Source organism: Rhipicephalus microplus, chromosome 7 (assembly GCF_043290135.1).
Source record: "Rhipicephalus microplus isolate Deutch F79 chromosome 7, USDA_Rmic, whole genome shotgun sequence".
Taxonomy (NCBI): Eukaryota; Metazoa; Arthropoda; class Arachnida; order Ixodida; family Ixodidae; genus Rhipicephalus; species Rhipicephalus microplus.
This window is the reverse complement of record NC_134706.1, coordinates 113,281,224-113,298,165: the sequence shown is the minus strand read 5'-3', so window position 1 is coordinate 113,298,165 and position 16,942 is coordinate 113,281,224. Positions and strand designations below refer to the sequence as shown.

Genomic DNA, 16,942 nt, shown 5'->3' with positions numbered 1-16,942 from the left:
GACGATAAGCTATCCAGGCTTTAGCGAATTACCACGGGGCGATAGATGACTCTCCTTATCACTGACATTCGCTTGAATCATAGAAAAAATATAATGGAAGTAAAGAACGAAACGTCCATGATCTTACCGTGACTGATCACAGAGAAAAGTGAACGTTACATATTGAAAGAATTAGACATAATTTTAAAGAACGAGACGTCTTTGACCTTACCGTGACTGCTCGCACAGGACAGGCAACGTTACTTATCTAAAGAATGACATTATTCTCAAAAAGGGAAGGGACACTTATATGTAACTTTCATGCATTGAATTATAGAAGCGACCAGGGTATATATACAAAATAACCGTCTTATGTGTCGTAAGGTGTCACGCAGACATACTGACTAGTAGTTTCGAGCATCGTTTTCACCGCTCTCAAATGTATACAGCGTATACTATACCTGTTACTTCAATATAATAACACTTTTTACGTTTTTTAGTTTTACGTCTGAAAATTACAACAAGCTTACGAGAAACGCCGTGGTGGAGGGCTGCGGCCTATTACGAGCATCTGGTGTTCTTTAACGTGCGTATACATTACATAGTACACGAACCTGTAGCATTTAGGCTTTACCGAAATGTGACTGCAGCAGCCGGGATCGAACCCACAACCTCCGAGCCGGAAGCCAAGTACCGTAGCCACTGATCCACCGCGGCGGGCTGTTACATAGGTGCGTAGAAGGTGTGTCCTGCTGAAACTACTATGCCCTAAAGCCGTAGCACACCATGACAAGCGGAATCCTCAGAATCAATTCAGCGTATATGCGGTTTGGGTGCTTGCTCTTGGCTTCTAATGTGACAAGTTCCCGAGTAAATCTAGGCCTGATGCATCGCATCGGCTTTCGGTGCCTGAACTGCAGGGTATGGCGTACCTCAACACATGCACTGAGAAAAACATATCTGTCGAGAAATTATTTGATTGATTGATATGTGGGGTTTAACGTCCCAAAACAACCATGATTATGAGAGATGCCGTAGTGGAGGGCTCCGGAAATTTCGACCACCTGGGGTTCTTTAACGTGCACCCAAATCTGAGCACACGGGCCTACAACATTTCCGCTTCCATCGAAAATGCAGCCGCCGCCACCGGGATTCGATCCCGCGACCTGCGGGTCAGCAGCCGAGTACCTTAGCCACTAGACCACCGCGGCGGGGCTCTCGAGAAATTATCCACGATGTGCGTAGAAGCATGTCGATTCGCTTCGCTTCTTCTACTGCACTGGCAGTTTTCTCGCGCGTGTACAAGGATGCTTCCCCGTGCATGTGGTAATAAATGTACAAATTTTTTGAGATACTGGCCATGCGTTTGACTTGTCCGATTTTCACGATATTTTTCTTTTTCTGTTCAATGTCAGTTGTTGTTTCTCGTTTTCTGCTTTGTAGCTGCTCGCTGGCCGTATTGGGCTAAAGTGACGGGGGCTAAAGTATGACATTCATGACTGGCGGCAAACATCCGTGGTAGAAGAGCCAATCATTCGGAGTCGAAGTGAGCGTTTATTTTCGCTACACTCCTGCGTGTTTTCCGCGAATGTTCTACCATTACAAAAATGAACACATATTACTTCCTTACTTATTTACACCGTGTACACTGTATATGTTACAAATAAGGGCGCTTGCTCAGCAAGGAACAGTTGTATTGTGCTGTTTCTAATCCTTTGGTGTCAATCTCGCGTTTTTTTTCCGACTACAATCAATCGTTACATCAGCGAGTAGCAGCAGGCGCACATGGAACCTTTCAAGGGAGCATGAGTGACTGCTCCTACGCTTATCAGAATTCATCGAATGGGGGTTCAGAAGGCAGCGGTGTGTTGCGCAAGATTTCGTTGGCTCTATATATTCGCAAGAAGAGGAATTGTACGACATGCTAGCGATACCGCCAGTGCGAATGGGACTCTTATCTCGATAGCCCCCTTGAGGCAGGAGACCTGGCCATCTTGAGTGGTTCGACGAGCTTAAAAAAGGAACTGCCATTAGAAGCAGTGTGCCAAGGAAGCGTCCTGTTTTACAAACTGTGTTGCGTACATGATGGGTATCTCGGTTTGCTCAAAATCACTGACGCATTCACTTCGCATATGTTCCGCGTTCAGTATACCAACCAATGTGTCAGCGTCTACGGAGGATTAGAATATCTTTGAATACTTGAACACAAGGGTGTCACGGAAGGAACCGTTTCGACAACTGGTATTGTTACGAAAGTGAATCAGCAATCAGCCAGACTATGCAGTTCAAGACAGAAGACGTGGCCATCTGTGGAAGTGACGTTTCCAATGACACCCCTTGTTGGAGATTTCCTTCATCGCTTCAAAATTTAAGTTTTGTACAAGTAAAGTTATACTTTTTGCAGACCTCCCAGGGCAAAAAACATTAGGTTGTCCGCAGATAATTGCGTCATCTACCGCAATATTAAATCTACTGACGATCATTCCGCTCTCCAAAATGACTTTAATCTAACCTACAGGTGGTGCGAAGCATGGCAGATGTCCCTTAACGCCTCTAAATGCAAGTTAATCTCGTTCACTAGAAAGCGTAGTAACTCATGTTTTCTGCCCCGCCGCGGTGGTCTAGTGGCTAAGGTACTCGGCTACTGACCCGCAGGGCGTGGGTTCGAATCCCGGCTGTGGCGGCTGCATTTCCGATGGAGGCGGAAATGTTGTAGGCCCGTGTGCTCAGATTTGGGTGCACGTTAAAGAACCCCAGGTGGTCAAAATTTCCGGAGCCCTCCACTACGGCGTCTCTCATAATCATATAGTGGTTTTGGGACGTTAGAGCCCACATATCAATCATAACTCACGTTTTCTCTATACTGTTGATAATACCGTTGTTTCAGCCACACAATCATATAAATCATTTCATATAATCATTTCATCACACTTATCTTGGAACACGCACATAACTGCTGTCTCTTCAAAAGCCCCCCCCCCCCCAGTCTCTGGCTATCTGCGCAGAAAGTTACGCAACGCTTCTTCTAACGTACGTGCATTATATCTAACTTATGTTCGTCCACAATTAGAGTATGCATCATCCACATGGTCACCGCATCAAGATTACCTAGTCCGTACGTCGGAAGCCATCAAGAATAGGGCAGCGTGATTCAGCGCAGGTAACTACGACTATCATTAAAGCATCGCCCTAATAAAAGAAGACCTTGCTCTAGCGTCATTAGATAAACGCCGCCTGATCGCCCTTTTATATTTATTTTATAGGTATATATACAGTATTAAATGCCACTGTCTGTCACTTCATGTTCCTTTGACCATATTTCGATGCATTGACAACGCACGTTGTTTCATGCTCATTCATGGTCACACACTGGCAATTGAATCATCACCATTACCTTGAGCCATAGCACATTTAAACAGTCTTCCAGATCACATCGTATCCATCGCTAACCGTGAATATTTTCATAATAACCTGATTTTGTAGCATATTCTATTGTATAACTTTGTTCACCTTGCTGGTTTTCATTTGTTTGCTTCTTGTTTTTATCCTTGTTCTTTTTACCTTTTTGTCTATACAGGTTCGCAATGTATTTACTGATGCCCTCCTTACTTAATACCCTTTCAATGGCCTGTAAAAGATTTGGATAAATAAATAAATAAGAAATAAATAAATAAATAAATAAAGTGCAATATCGTAATTGGGTCTCACGCACATCATCCTCTTCGCTGCTAGCCCATTTCACTTGTCGGTGCATGGCTCAACCAAATCTTACAGAAACGAACGACTGTGTGCGTAACACTGGTCATTTTAAAGTATCATAGAATGCCTACAGGAAAAACAGAAGTGAAATATCCACTTCACGTTTATTATTCCTTTCGTGAATGAACAAAGGCACAGTGTCCGTACGGCAACACGCTAACCTACGCAGCTATTCACATTGTTAATGCTTCTCCTGCTGATGATGACAAATTATGCGACAGGGCTTTATAAGGGTTTGGCCTTTGAAACACCCACTCGTCGGGAAATTTACATGTTTTTCGAAGCACTTTAAAGAAATCGCGGGTCTCTGGGCTTCAACACCTGCTTGCCACGCAGACGTCCTGTGCGTAGTCCTTACTAAGGCTTGAAATTTTTTTTATTTATTTTATTCACCTTGTTAATATATTGCGATTATTAACGTTATTGTTTGTTTTATTTGCGAGCTTGGTTTGTTTACTTAGACATCATAAGTGTCTCCACAAGGCTTTCTTTAGTTTTCCGAAAAACATTACGACCCACCACAGGGGTGTAGTGTTGATGGTGTTTGACTGCTGACAATGAAAACTTAGGGATGAAGTCCCGGCTGTAGTAGCCAAATACTCGATAGAGGAAGAAATGCTTTGTTACTTTGACGAGGCCATGCTTCCGATTCGAAATACCACAGTTACAGATCCTCCAGTAGCGGCATTTTTTCTCCGCATTATTAGGGCAGGGTGAGATAAAATGCATCAAAAATCCTAAAAAGTGAGTACGCATTTTATTCCGTTCTTTACAAATAATCATCGCTGCAGAAACTTTCCTTTGGGCAGAAGGTATGCGCTACATAAATATTGCCATGGTGTGAAGGAAGACGAAGTGATTATCTTGTGGAACTCATATTGCGGTATGTGCTGTATTTTCTGTGTTCCACAGCACAACAGCGGGGTCTCCAGCCCCCTACATCACGGTCATGGATGTAACAATCCCCGGAGATCCCGCCTAGTACCGGTTCATCCGCGGGCATTGCTTCAAGAAAGCGTGGTAATCCATCTAGTGAGAGCGAGGACACCGAGCTCTACTCTGCATCAGACTACGAGTCCTCGGAAGACGGCTTCGAACCTGTGCTCTACCGCAAGGCCAAACGAAGAATCATGAACGCATCATCGGCGTCAAGTACAGCCACTTTGAGGACAGCTCCTCAGCGATGGCCTCACTCCATTCTGTTTGTGCCACAGACTACTACTGCCAATCTACGCTTCCTCAACAGGCAAGCACTGTCATGGTACCTTGAAAACATTGTGCCTAACGAGATTAAGGACATCAGGATAAACACGAGGTAGAATATTTTGGCAATCGACGTGAGGACCCCGAGTGCACTGAACACGCTACAGCATGTGTCGGAGCTGGGAAACATCAAAGTCCGATCCATCATACCAGCGAATGGTGACACTGTAACAGGAGTTATCTATGACATGGACACTGAAATCACCAATGAAGATTTTCCGGTACTGATAAAACCAGTGAGTGAAAACAACGTCATTGTGCATGCTGGTCGCCTAGGGAACTCTCGTTGTGTACGAATAACATTCAAAGATGTCTGTCTTCCCTCTTACGTGAAGGTTGGTCATTTCCGTCACCAGGTTAGCCCATTTATTCCGAAGCCTATGCAGTGTTTCAAGTGCCAGAAGATTGGCCACGTGAAGGGCGTTTGCAGAAATTCCGCAGTGTGCCCCCGATGCGCTAAACACCACTCAGAAGACGACTGTAATGCAACTACGTTGAAATGCCCTAACTGGCAAGGAGCTCACAGTGCTTCCTCCAAGGACTGTCCTCAGATTAAGAAAGAGATTTATATTCTGAGGCTAATGGTGCGAGACAACTCGACTCGCAGAGAAGCTGCGCAAAAAGTAAGGCGAAGGCGCCGCCATCGTCGAAGGTCCTCACGAAGGACAGTGCAAAATGTGACGAGAAAGTCAGAAACTCAAGTGAAATCGACAGGCGCGGCTCCTAGCACGGCAAACATCTGCGCTAAAAGAGAAGATGCTTGAAGATCTCTCTCTCTCTAAAGGAATGGCCACCCCTTCAGCCTAGACGATCTGTTGAGTCTCAACAAAAGTCGCCTACACGACCTGTTGAGCCTCAGCAGAAGCCGCCTCAAGAACAAGCACAAAATGCGGCAATGGGCGGGAAACCAGATCATCGCGTGATGGTGATGCTAATTTCATTAGTGGACACCATTCGCACGTTGTTAAGCGACATCAATACACCGTCAGCCAAAAGTGCCCTTCAAGTACTGGACGCGCTCAGTCCAGTGCTAGCAGCCCTAGAGTAGACCATGGCTAACCCACCACTGTCTTTCAGGGATGAGGTTCGTAAAGCAGCAATACTGCAGTGGAATGCCAGGGGACTGAGATCGCGCATTGGTGAATTTCGTCGATTTGTGTACCGTAATCGTTTCCCGTAATCGTCATCTGTGAGCCAAACTTATCGACAATACGACTCTCGGGATACAAACCTTTTATGTCGTCTACTGTTACTGAAAGCAGCAAGGTTCTGGTGTACATTCGCCGAGACCTCACTTAGATCCTTGAACCTGTACCACCTCATGACGGAAACCAATACGTATGCTTAAGAGCAAAAAAGAGGAGGCTGAACTTCACTGTGGTTGGCGCATGCCTATTACCATCAAGGCGTTTCGATCAAAAAAGACTACGAGACATCGTAGCGTTACCTCCTGACCCGTGTGTTATCATTGCGGATTTTAACGCTCATCATACATTATGGGGAAGTCAGAATACCAACATGAAGGGCAGAAGCTTGGTGTCTTTTTCCTCCGACAACCAACTTTGGTTACTGAACGATGGCAGTCCTACGTTTTTACGTGGCTCCACATACAGTAGCTGTCTCGACTTGGCTTTTGTTTCGCGAAGCCTAGTGAAACATACTAAATGGTTCACGAATATAGAAACGCACAGGAGTGATCACATTCCAACATACGTCAAGATCAGAGGATTGTCGCGTCCTAAAGTGCGCGACATGGTTAAAAGAGTGGACTGGAAAAAATTTCAGTCTCGTATGGAAGACCAATGCCAAGAATACATATCAGATTTACAAGAGGCCATCAAGAGCACTGTAAAAGAGACTGTGTGTACGATCCCATGCCCTGTATGAATCATGGACATCGACATAGAGCTGGAGCGGCTTCGAGCCTTGCGACGACGAGGTGAAGGAAGGTACCGGCGCACGAAGGACATAGAAGATTTACGGACTGCTAGACGTATGCAGAAGAAGATCAAACGTTGGTTGGACAAGCTAGAATTCCAACGCTGGATTACTTTCTGCGAGTCACTCAACCCTCTTAAGCCTTTATCGCAGATATAGAGGATGGTTAGAGGTTTGCGGTCATCGCCCATTCAGAAGTCACCATTCAAGGCCTTAGCCCTTCACCAAAATCGACCAGATGTGGAGGTTGCTGAAGAGTTCTGTGCCGGAGTATCAGGGCAAACTACAGCCATCAGCAGCTCACCACTTTTGAGCAGTTGTCCGCCACCACGTGATTCCTGTATGGACTTCCTGTTCACCATTCAGGAGCTCAAAGCAGCACTCGCTTCATGCAAACGTACCTCCACCCCAGGACCTGACGGAATCTCGTACAGAGCCCTGTGTCATCAGGGTGAGCGCGCGAGAATAGCTCTACTTCAGCTATATAAAGATTGTTGGCTAGAGGGCACTGTCCCCTGAGGTTGGAAAACTCGTCGTCTAGTACTATTACTTAAAACCTGGCAAATCACCATTGAAACTCTCCTCCTATCGCCCGATCGCATTGGCTAGTTGCGTGGGTAAAGTGATGGAGGGAATTATTCTCGGCCGACTCGAGTGGTACTTGGAGTATCATGAGATCTACGCAAATGCTATGGCTGGCTTTCGACGTGGTCGTTCATCGATCGATAGCGTCATCGACCTAATCACGTACGTTGAACACGAGAAAGGCCATAAGCGTCTTTGCGCCTCTCTGTTCATTGACGTCAAAGGAGCCTATGATAACGTTACACATGGAGCCGTCCTTACCGCACTAGAAGAGATTGGAGTGGGTGGCCGAATGTTTAAGTGGATACACAGTTATCTCCAAATGCGATCCTATTTTGTGAGTACAGAGACAGGGAACACGTCTACGCATTTCAGTTGTCGTAGCGTCCCTCAGGGTGGTGTACTGATCCCCGTGCTATTCAATATAACACTAATCGCTCTCCATACGCACCTACCAAACAATATTTATCTATCAACGTACGCTGATGACATCTGCATCTGGACATCTATGGTAACTAGCCTGCAGTTACGAGCGAGAATACAGAGAGCTGCTACTGCAACTGCTTTGTATCTACGCAATCGAGGCCTGAAAGTTCCTCCGGAAAGTGCGCTCTTCTGGCATTTACGCGCAAACCCATGTCGAATTACAGAGTGTCAATTAACGGTCGATATATACCATATCGTCGATCTCACAAATTTCTGGGTGTCATAGTCGACAAAGACGTATCATGGAGCCCTCATGTGTCGTATTTGAAAAAGCGATTGACAGGCATATGCCATTTTTTCAAGTTTCTCGCTGGAAAAACTTGGGGAACGCAGCCTAATGCTATGTCACGACTGTACAGGGTCCTTTTCCTTGGATTTTTACGATACAATCTGCCTGCATTATCAAACGCCAGCAAAACAAGTCGACGCATGATACAAAGCGTTCAGGCACAGGTGCTTCGAATATGTCTAGGTCTGCCTCAGGGTGCCTCAACAATGGCTACTATAGCTATAGCCAAAGACCACCTCGTGCAGACCCATATTGAAATTGAAGCTTTGAGGACACACATAAGGCATGTGGGCCGGACTCCCCATCACCACCTAGCCTCTCTACCAGTGGATAGACCTCATACTTCCTTTTGTCGAACAATAACTACACATGGTGACTCCCTACCAACTGGTTTTACGCCCGCGGCGAGACCTTCAATTTCTCCATGGAGCCTCAAACAGCCAGTAATCAACCTGACAATACCAGACATCCAGAAAAAACGAGATTTCTCAATACCGGCCCTCAAGCAGCTCGCCTTACTTCTGGTGTAAGAGAAGTACCAAGACTGCACCCACGTCTACACCGATGGCTCCGTCCTGCCAAACAGCTCAACTGCGGCGGTCGTTATTCCAATGCACGCCACAACCATCAAAGGACAGCTCATGCAACCACAACAACGGCAACAAAGCTTGCAGCGCTTTGCGCTGCGCTGCGTTTCATTAACGACCAAAACACGCAATGGTGGACGATTTTCTGCGACTGCAAGGCGGCACTGCAGTCACTTCTTTCAAATCTACGCCGTGGTCCACACGAGCAGTTGCTATTTGAAACAGCAGAAATGCTACACCATATAACAGAGAATGGGCACCACGTTATATTTCAGTGTTTGCCAAGCCACTGTGGAATTATCGGTAACGAACGAGCTGATCAAGCTGCCCGTTCAGCCCATACAGAAGACAACGACGAGTCAATACCTCTCTCTAGGACGGACGCTGCTAGGAGGCTCCGCATGCTTGCTTGCCAACGCTTCATGGCTCTTTAGAATGAGCCTCTCTTTACGTATGCAAGATTACGATCCCTTGATCCAACGTTAAGCATGCAGCTTCCAACGAAAATTCGACGAGGCGACGCTTCTGCTCTGTGCAGACTATGGTTGGGAGTCGCGTTTACGTTCCGCATAGGTATGGCCGACACCGCCGACTGTGCACACTGCGAAGATGAAGAAACGATTCGACATATCCTGTGTGACTGCCCGAAATACAACCTGGAAAGACAACACCTTTCTAATAAACTAAACAGGTTAGATGACCAGCCGCTGTCAGAAGAAAGTATACTGCGCCATCGTCATGACACATCGTCACAGAAGAAAGCCGTGCAAGCGCTACTGGGCTTCTTACGAACTACTGGCCTGTCGGAACGCCTCTGAGTGAACTGATTTTGTGTGTGCGTGTGTGTCGGTGTTTTTCTGTTATTTATTTTTTAACTCTCTCTTTTCTTTCAACCCCATATTCCCCAACCCCAGTGTAGGGTAGCATACCGGATACTAGCATCTGGTTAACCTCCCTGCCTTCCTTTTTTCTCGTTTCTCTCTATTTTGCCATGGTGTAACCATTCAAAACAGCATTTAAAAATAAATGAAAGAAATGCTCCAGCTCTTCTATTTTGACCAACCTGCGAGACAAAGTGAGGCGCCACGTGGGGCAATTTGAAACAGTGTGAAAAAAATCATTCCTTCAGTGTTTGCTGCCGAAATACTTGAAAATAGCTCTGCTGATTCATACGCAGTCTGAAAGAAGCCACTCCTTATACCCCACACATGGAATCTAGACTGAATGCGGTGTTGTATAGCTCCAAAACTCCTTGCCGATCAAAGAACGCTAGTCTTTCAATGGGCTGATATTGTTTCTTTGGGCTGATGAGGCAGGAGGACACAATCTCCCCAATGCTATTTACCGCGTGCTTACAGGAGGTTTTGAGAAGCCTAGAATGGGAACAGTTAGGGATAAAAGTTAATGGAGAATACCTTAGTAACCTGCGCTTCGCCGATGACATTGCATTGCTGAGTAACTCAAGGGACGAATTGCAACTCATGATTACGGAGTTACACAGGGAGAGCAGAAAGGTGGGTCTTAAAATTAATCTGCAGAAAACGAAAGTAATGTACAACAACCTCGGAAAGGAACAGCGCTTCGAGATAGGTAATAGTGCACTTGAAGTTGTAAAAGACTATGTCTACTTAGGGCAGGTAATAACCGCAGAGCCTAACCACGAGATTGAAGTAACTAGAAGAATAAGAATGGGGTGGAGCACATTTGGCAAGCACTCTCAAATTATGACAGGTAGATTGCCATTATGCCTGAAGAGGAAGGTATATAACAGCTGTATCTTGCCGGTACTTAGCTACGGAGCAGAAACCTGGAGACTCACAAAGAGGGTTCAGCTTAAATTGAGGACGATGCAGCAAGCAATAGAAAGAAAAATGATAGGTGTAGCCTTGAGAGACAAGAAGAGAGCGGAGTGGACTAGGGGACAAACGGGGGTTAAGGATATCATAGTTGAAATAAAGAAGAGGAAATGAACATGGGCCGGGCATGTAGCGCGTAGACAGGATAACCGCTGGTCATTAAGAGTAATTAACTGGATTTCTAGAGAAGGAAACCGGGTTAGGGGGAGACAGAAGGTTAGGTGGGCAGATGAAATTAAGAAGTTTGCGGGTATAAATTGGCAGCAGCAAGCACAGGACCGGGTTAACTGGCAGAACATGGGAGAGGCCTTTGTCCTGCAGTGGACGTAGCCAGGCTGATGATGATGATGTTTCGTTAAACGGCTGAACTTCATTAGATTACTGAAAAATTAAAATCGATTTGAAATGTGGGTTTAACATCCCAAAACCACCATATGATTATGAGAAACACCGAAGTGGAGGGCTCCGGAAATTTCGACCTCCGGGGGTTCGTTAACCTGTGCCCAAATCTGAGTACACGGGCCTACAACAGTTCTGCCTCCATCGGAAATGCAGCCGCCGCACCTGCGATTCGATCCCGCGACCTGCGGGTCAGAAGCCGAGTACCTTAGCCACTAGACCCCCGCGGCGGGGCGAAGAATTGGGAGGCTATAGATAGGTCGTCACGTATTTTCTTCACCTCTTTCTGCCGCTTTACTTCAGAACTACTCAAGCACTTGACGGCTTTTAACTTCGTCCACTGCGTTTTGCAGGGCGATGTATTTAAAACGGTGTAAGATTCAGATTTTCTAGCGCATGTTTTTTTTTTATTCAGAGTATGGAAGAATCGTCGTTAAATATCGTCCCAAGACGTGTTTGTGGATTTTTTGTTTGCGCCTCTTGACAACGCTCTTAGGGATACAGAAAAAAAATCTCTATGCAGCGAGAATATGGGAAGCCATGTCTTAAACGAAAAAGAGTGCTTTTTCAAGTCGTTTTCCTCCAAGGCAGCTTTATAATATATTATCTTGTATGTCAGAACCCTCATAACAAAGAAACATAATACATGAGTGTAATGTAATGGTTCAATAAATAAGACTCTCTCTAAAGCGATTGAATGCCTTTTTGTCGCTTTTTGGCTTTCTCATATGCTAGAATTTAATAAAAAAGCTCCGCTTTATATTCGGGGACCAGACAAACTAAACGTTTGTTGTTTAATAGCTAGTAGCCTAAAGTAACAAAATGTGTATTGACATTGCTGTGCTGACGCAGGAGTAGCTTTATGCACGGATTCAAAAATTTGGCAGAGCAGCATTTTGCCCTTTTGCCAAGTTGCCAGTTCTAAAGCGGGACGTAGTAGTCCCGATATTTTCTAGGCGAGGTGGGCAGCCACTCTGCGGAGCTCCAAACTCCCCTAACAACTCGGGGCAGTGCAGCAGGCCCGTCAAGCGGTGGAGAGGCAAGGCCCTGACGTCCCGACATGGGAGATTTTAGTCCGGGCCATTATTCTGCTGGGCCATTGAAAGTTTCTGGCACTACTTTTCTGGCGCTACATTTATCAGTAAATATCAATGTGAAGGATGACCCCCCTCGTTGACACGGGCCACAGGGGCCTATAAACGTAATCACTGCCCGTCAATAAATCCGCCATGATTTCGAAGGTGTGGAGCTTTCGTTAGGCTCTCGGATGTCGTTTTAAAAATGTCCAAATGTGATATCAGTAAGAATGGTAGTGGCAACGTTAAGCAGACGTATTCAAATGATCATGTCGCTTTTTTTTACACTGCTCCTCACACCATTGTCGAAACTACCTTGTTTATCGCCCGTTGAACATAACTAGTGATGAGTACATATATCGAATGCTATGCTCGAGTCACTAGTAGAGTAGCCATTATAAACGAAAAAAAAAGTGAGCTCGGAACACCAAATGATGTACTATCGACGTCATCTAATTAGCAAAAAGCGGCAAGCACTAGCAATGTTATAGTTAGCACCGCCCAATTATCACCCCGGACAGACACACGCACATTCTCAGCGCTGGCAAACCAAATGTGCATGCCTGACAATAGTAATGAGCGTTGTGCACAGCATCGTTAATGCTTTACGCTGTTCACTTTCCATATGACACTGATAGCACCTAGTTTAGCTATCTGTACATGTGCAACATGGTTACAAAATGCATGAAGAGAAGGAAAAGAAGCAAAAGAAGAACAGGGAGGTTTACAAAATACAGACACATGAAAAAATCATTTCCGGTCATACAAAATCAACGTGTCCAATGAAACAGTCAAAAACTGAAGTCATTGTCAATTGTACAGTAGCATGCCAATTGTACAATGGTACAATTATTTTGTTAATATATTGACTTGTTCAGGTGATGTTAGCGGCTGTACATGTCGCCAGCTACTCCTCGTCACAGATAATTGAAATCATTGAAGTCACGGCGAAGAAAAGGTAAAAGCCCTTCAAGTGAGTTTGCATGCAATACCTAGATATGTACAAAATATCAAAGAATAAAATGTACAAACAGGAAATGACAAAAAAAGCGCTCTTTCATGCAAGGTAATGCGAATATAAAGACCTCAGTTGGGCTACGTGTAGAACATAATGATAACGGCATAAGTAAGTTGCTGATCACATTCACGAGTCACCCATTTCTCCGCTATGGCACTAAGTACAAAGTCCTGTGAACGAACACGCACATAGTTGTCATCTAAGTGAAATAGAATGAAGCAAGTCCGCAAATGTGGCACTTTGTGACGTGTGTCCAGTTCATGCGAATGTGGTGATGCTGTCGTGAGTTAAGTCCGAGAGTATAATTTCACTCAGCTTGGAGCTCAAACTCACTAAATTGTGGGAACTAACGTCCCATGCCGAGTCTCTTCTAAGCAGTCCTTGTTATTGTTGGCACAAAAATGGTCAGTTGCTCAGTGCGCCGCTATAAGAAGTGACTTCCGCATTTCTATTCATGTTCTTTCGGCCAATCGCTCCTTCTGTGTCATTGATTCCAATCTCTTTCTCTTCAGCAGCTTCATAGTCCAGACAATCAACAAGAAACCATTGACGGCTGCTGTGCAGTGGAGGAGACCATTGTAGGATCCGTGCTTGTCTCGAAAGTAGCCTGTAAATAGGAAATACATGTAAGCATGTGGGAAGTGGAGCAGCAGGAAATGCTAAGTTTCTAAAAGTAGCGTTCTTTTGAGTTGAATGAAGTATATAAATATTAGGTACTACAGAAGGTACGTTTGCTGAGTTTAGTCGCAGTACACTCGAAAGTTGATTGCCGTTGAAAAGCATTCCTGTTTATTTTCCCTACCTCTATGGAATGTATCATAAAGCCATGCTGATTGTTGGGCAGACCTTGTGTGTAACAGAGAACAACCGCATAAAAGAACGCTAAATATCACAAAACAAATTTCTGTAAAAATAAACGTGCCGTTGGCCACATATAATAGAACAAAAATCGCAAATATAAATACTGGCTGGATGAGAACTGAGGGAAAACGTACGTCTATTTTGGGGACTCGGACGCAGAAAAAAAAGCCGTGAACACAGTTACACAAATCTGATGAAAGTTTGCTGAGGCCACTTCAATAAACAGTGCATCTAGGCCTGTTAATTGCAAATATGTCCTTACTATCTTCCAAATCAGAATCACGTGGTATTGCCACATGACAACACTTGGTCATGCGATCGCGGAATTTATTTTTTCCTGGCTACATATTTGTACCTGGTGTCGTAATCACCTTGTCATTCGCTTTAACTAGAAAAAGCAAGGACATCTTCCAATAAAAGGAGCCATGAGTAGCATGCGATGCAGCGCATGGGTCGACATAAAGTTCCGTTCATCACGGAAACCTTGCCCGATGTCAACGCGTCCTTGCAGGTGGAGCACACCAAGAGTTCACTTATTTTCTGTTGCTGCTAGTCGTCCGTAACTCTTGTTGGAGCAAGCCACGCGGGTTCATCGCCGCGCCACGCGAAAACACGTGGGTTAAGCGCGCGTCTGCAGAATCTCGTTCCCATGTGACTGATAAAGTGTAAAAGGGAGAGGCCATAGCCTCCTATACAGCCAATTACCGAGGCTCGAATGCACTAGCGCGTGCCAACGAGTGCTTACAACCTCATGGTTCTGACTATACCCTGTTCCACTACCGTGGTTCAGCACTACCAGACCTACGAAGTGTAAAAGTCGCCCGCTGGAGCAGCAAAACGTAGTCCCAGGTAAAGAAGGCATCTGTAAGCTATAGTATATGTATATGACCGCCTAGAAAGGTGGAGAATGGTCCAGTCATCAACATGTCCGAACTGCTCCCTACGGGAAACAAATCAGCATGTGTTAAGGCAATGTGTCGTTGTTTGTGTTTTCTGGAGGGCTGTGCATGCAGGATTTCGTGGCCTCGGAGTAAACCGCTTTGTTTCTTCTGGACATTGTTCTCGAGGCCGCTTTGCTTGCCTTCTTATTGTTGCTGGTGCCTACTGTCTTTGGCGTAACCGTTGTGAAGCTGTTGCAGCAGGTCGTCGCCGCCGTGCTCTCTTCCCGATTTTGGAGCGACTGTACAAAGAAATACTATCTGTGTTGTCGGAGGAACTCTTCTTTCTGCGTGAGGAGGAATTCCTTCGACACTGGTCCTGCCGTTTTGTGTTCGTCTGTGAGAGACGTGTAAGGCTTGTTTTCAGGCCTGCCTGGTATTGGTAGGTTAATCTTTGTTTAGTGCTCATACAAATACCTTGTATATACTATGTAAATATCTGACATATAGATCTCTACATTTTATTTGTGTGTTCTTCGTTTACCATGTATTGTGCATATGTAGACATTGTTTTTGTAACAATTCCTGTGTAGTTGGGTAAGTTGTGTATGTTGTGTTCCGTTTACATATGTACACATATCTTTTTGTTACAACTTTTGGTGTGTCTGTGGATGTTGTGTTCTGTCGCAATGTTCTGTTGGATTGTAATTGATGTTCACTGTCTATGAGAACAAATTTCTCTAAACACTGTATATGTAAGATATATCCGAAATTAAAATTCTTTTAAACGGGATATTAGAGCAATGATGTCTTTCTTTCAACGCAGTGACGTTTGTCGTGGTACATAGATATGCCGAAGTGTATGTGCCCATTACTGGAATGTTATAAAACTTTAGTTTTTTGTACATATTGTAAATAATCTTTTTATAAACAGGCATCGGATGCGCTTCAAATCACTCGAACACTGACTATGTAATATAGGCCCACGGGAAAGCTATATGCTCTCCTATAGTAGAGTATGAAGTACTCAAGTCGTTAACACCTCTTTCTAAACTGAGTTTCAATAAACTAACGTGATGGGACTCGGGCACTGCGATCGTTCCGCGAGTATGCGAATAATGCGTAGTACATGGATTTGTCTACACTCCATACTTACGAATGGTGAATCGTACTCGTGGCTTCGTTTATCGCTGTGTTTCGGTTTTGTTATGAAGAAGAAAGCGAATCCTTTTTGAACTTCTTGACTAGATTTGAAGCCTAAAATTGGTAAGCCTATAATGGGTAGATTGGTAAGCGTAATATAATAAGGTGGTGAAACGCAAGCACGGTACAATCACCAATTTTTGTATTGTGGCAGAACAGTTCCAAGCCACACGAACACACACGAATCCATATTTACAAAGATTAGACAAATCCGCGTACTACCCGTCATCCCCATGCTCGCTGAAGCACAGTGTGTTTCAGCTTCCATATACACTAGTTCTAGGGTTCGCTCTAGTGCATGTGTGGTAACTATGATAGAAGGGAACTCGGGCGGGAACTCAGGCTTGGTATGATTAAATGGCCGCGGGACTGCTTTATGGTACCCATAGCAGAGTACCTAGTGGTCTAAAGTGTTACCCATTTTTCTAAATACAGGTGCCTGGAGGGTCAGTTTTTTTCAGGCGGACAGCCTGGAGTGTCAGTTTCTTCGGGCGGACAGCCCAGAAGAAGCTTATTTGAACAACTCGCACTTTATACGACACGATGATCGTCTTGTAGCGTCGGCGCTGTATAGCCGAAGCACGCCGATGACCCCCAAGAAGCCGCATACCCAGCGTTACAAAATATTAGAATGGTCATGATTTCGTACCTCAGCGAACAGACAGAAACGCAGGGTGCAAAATCTTTCCTCAGAAGTTGGCATAAATACACGATCTCTTTTTCGAGTGTGGAATGGGAATATTGAATCTACTTTACTTCACCTTT

At 44.9% G+C, this 16,942-nt stretch overlaps 1 protein-coding gene across 5 annotated transcripts in view; it reads right to left on the bottom strand.

Moving 5' to 3' along the window:
* Positions 1-4,472: 4,472 nt before the first annotated feature.
* Positions 4,473-16,942, bottom strand: part of LOC119179724 (monocarboxylate transporter 9) — a 53,897-nt gene continuing 41,427 nt past the window's right edge. For all 5 annotated transcript variants that reach the window (XM_037430844.2, XM_075869580.1, XM_075869581.1 and 2 more), the window contains one exon: positions 4,473-13,842. In XM_037430844.2, coding sequence (XP_037286741.2) covers positions 13,688-13,842 — 155 coding nt within the window. In that variant the 3' untranslated portion in view covers positions 4,473-13,687. The remainder of the gene's footprint in view (positions 13,843-16,942) is intronic.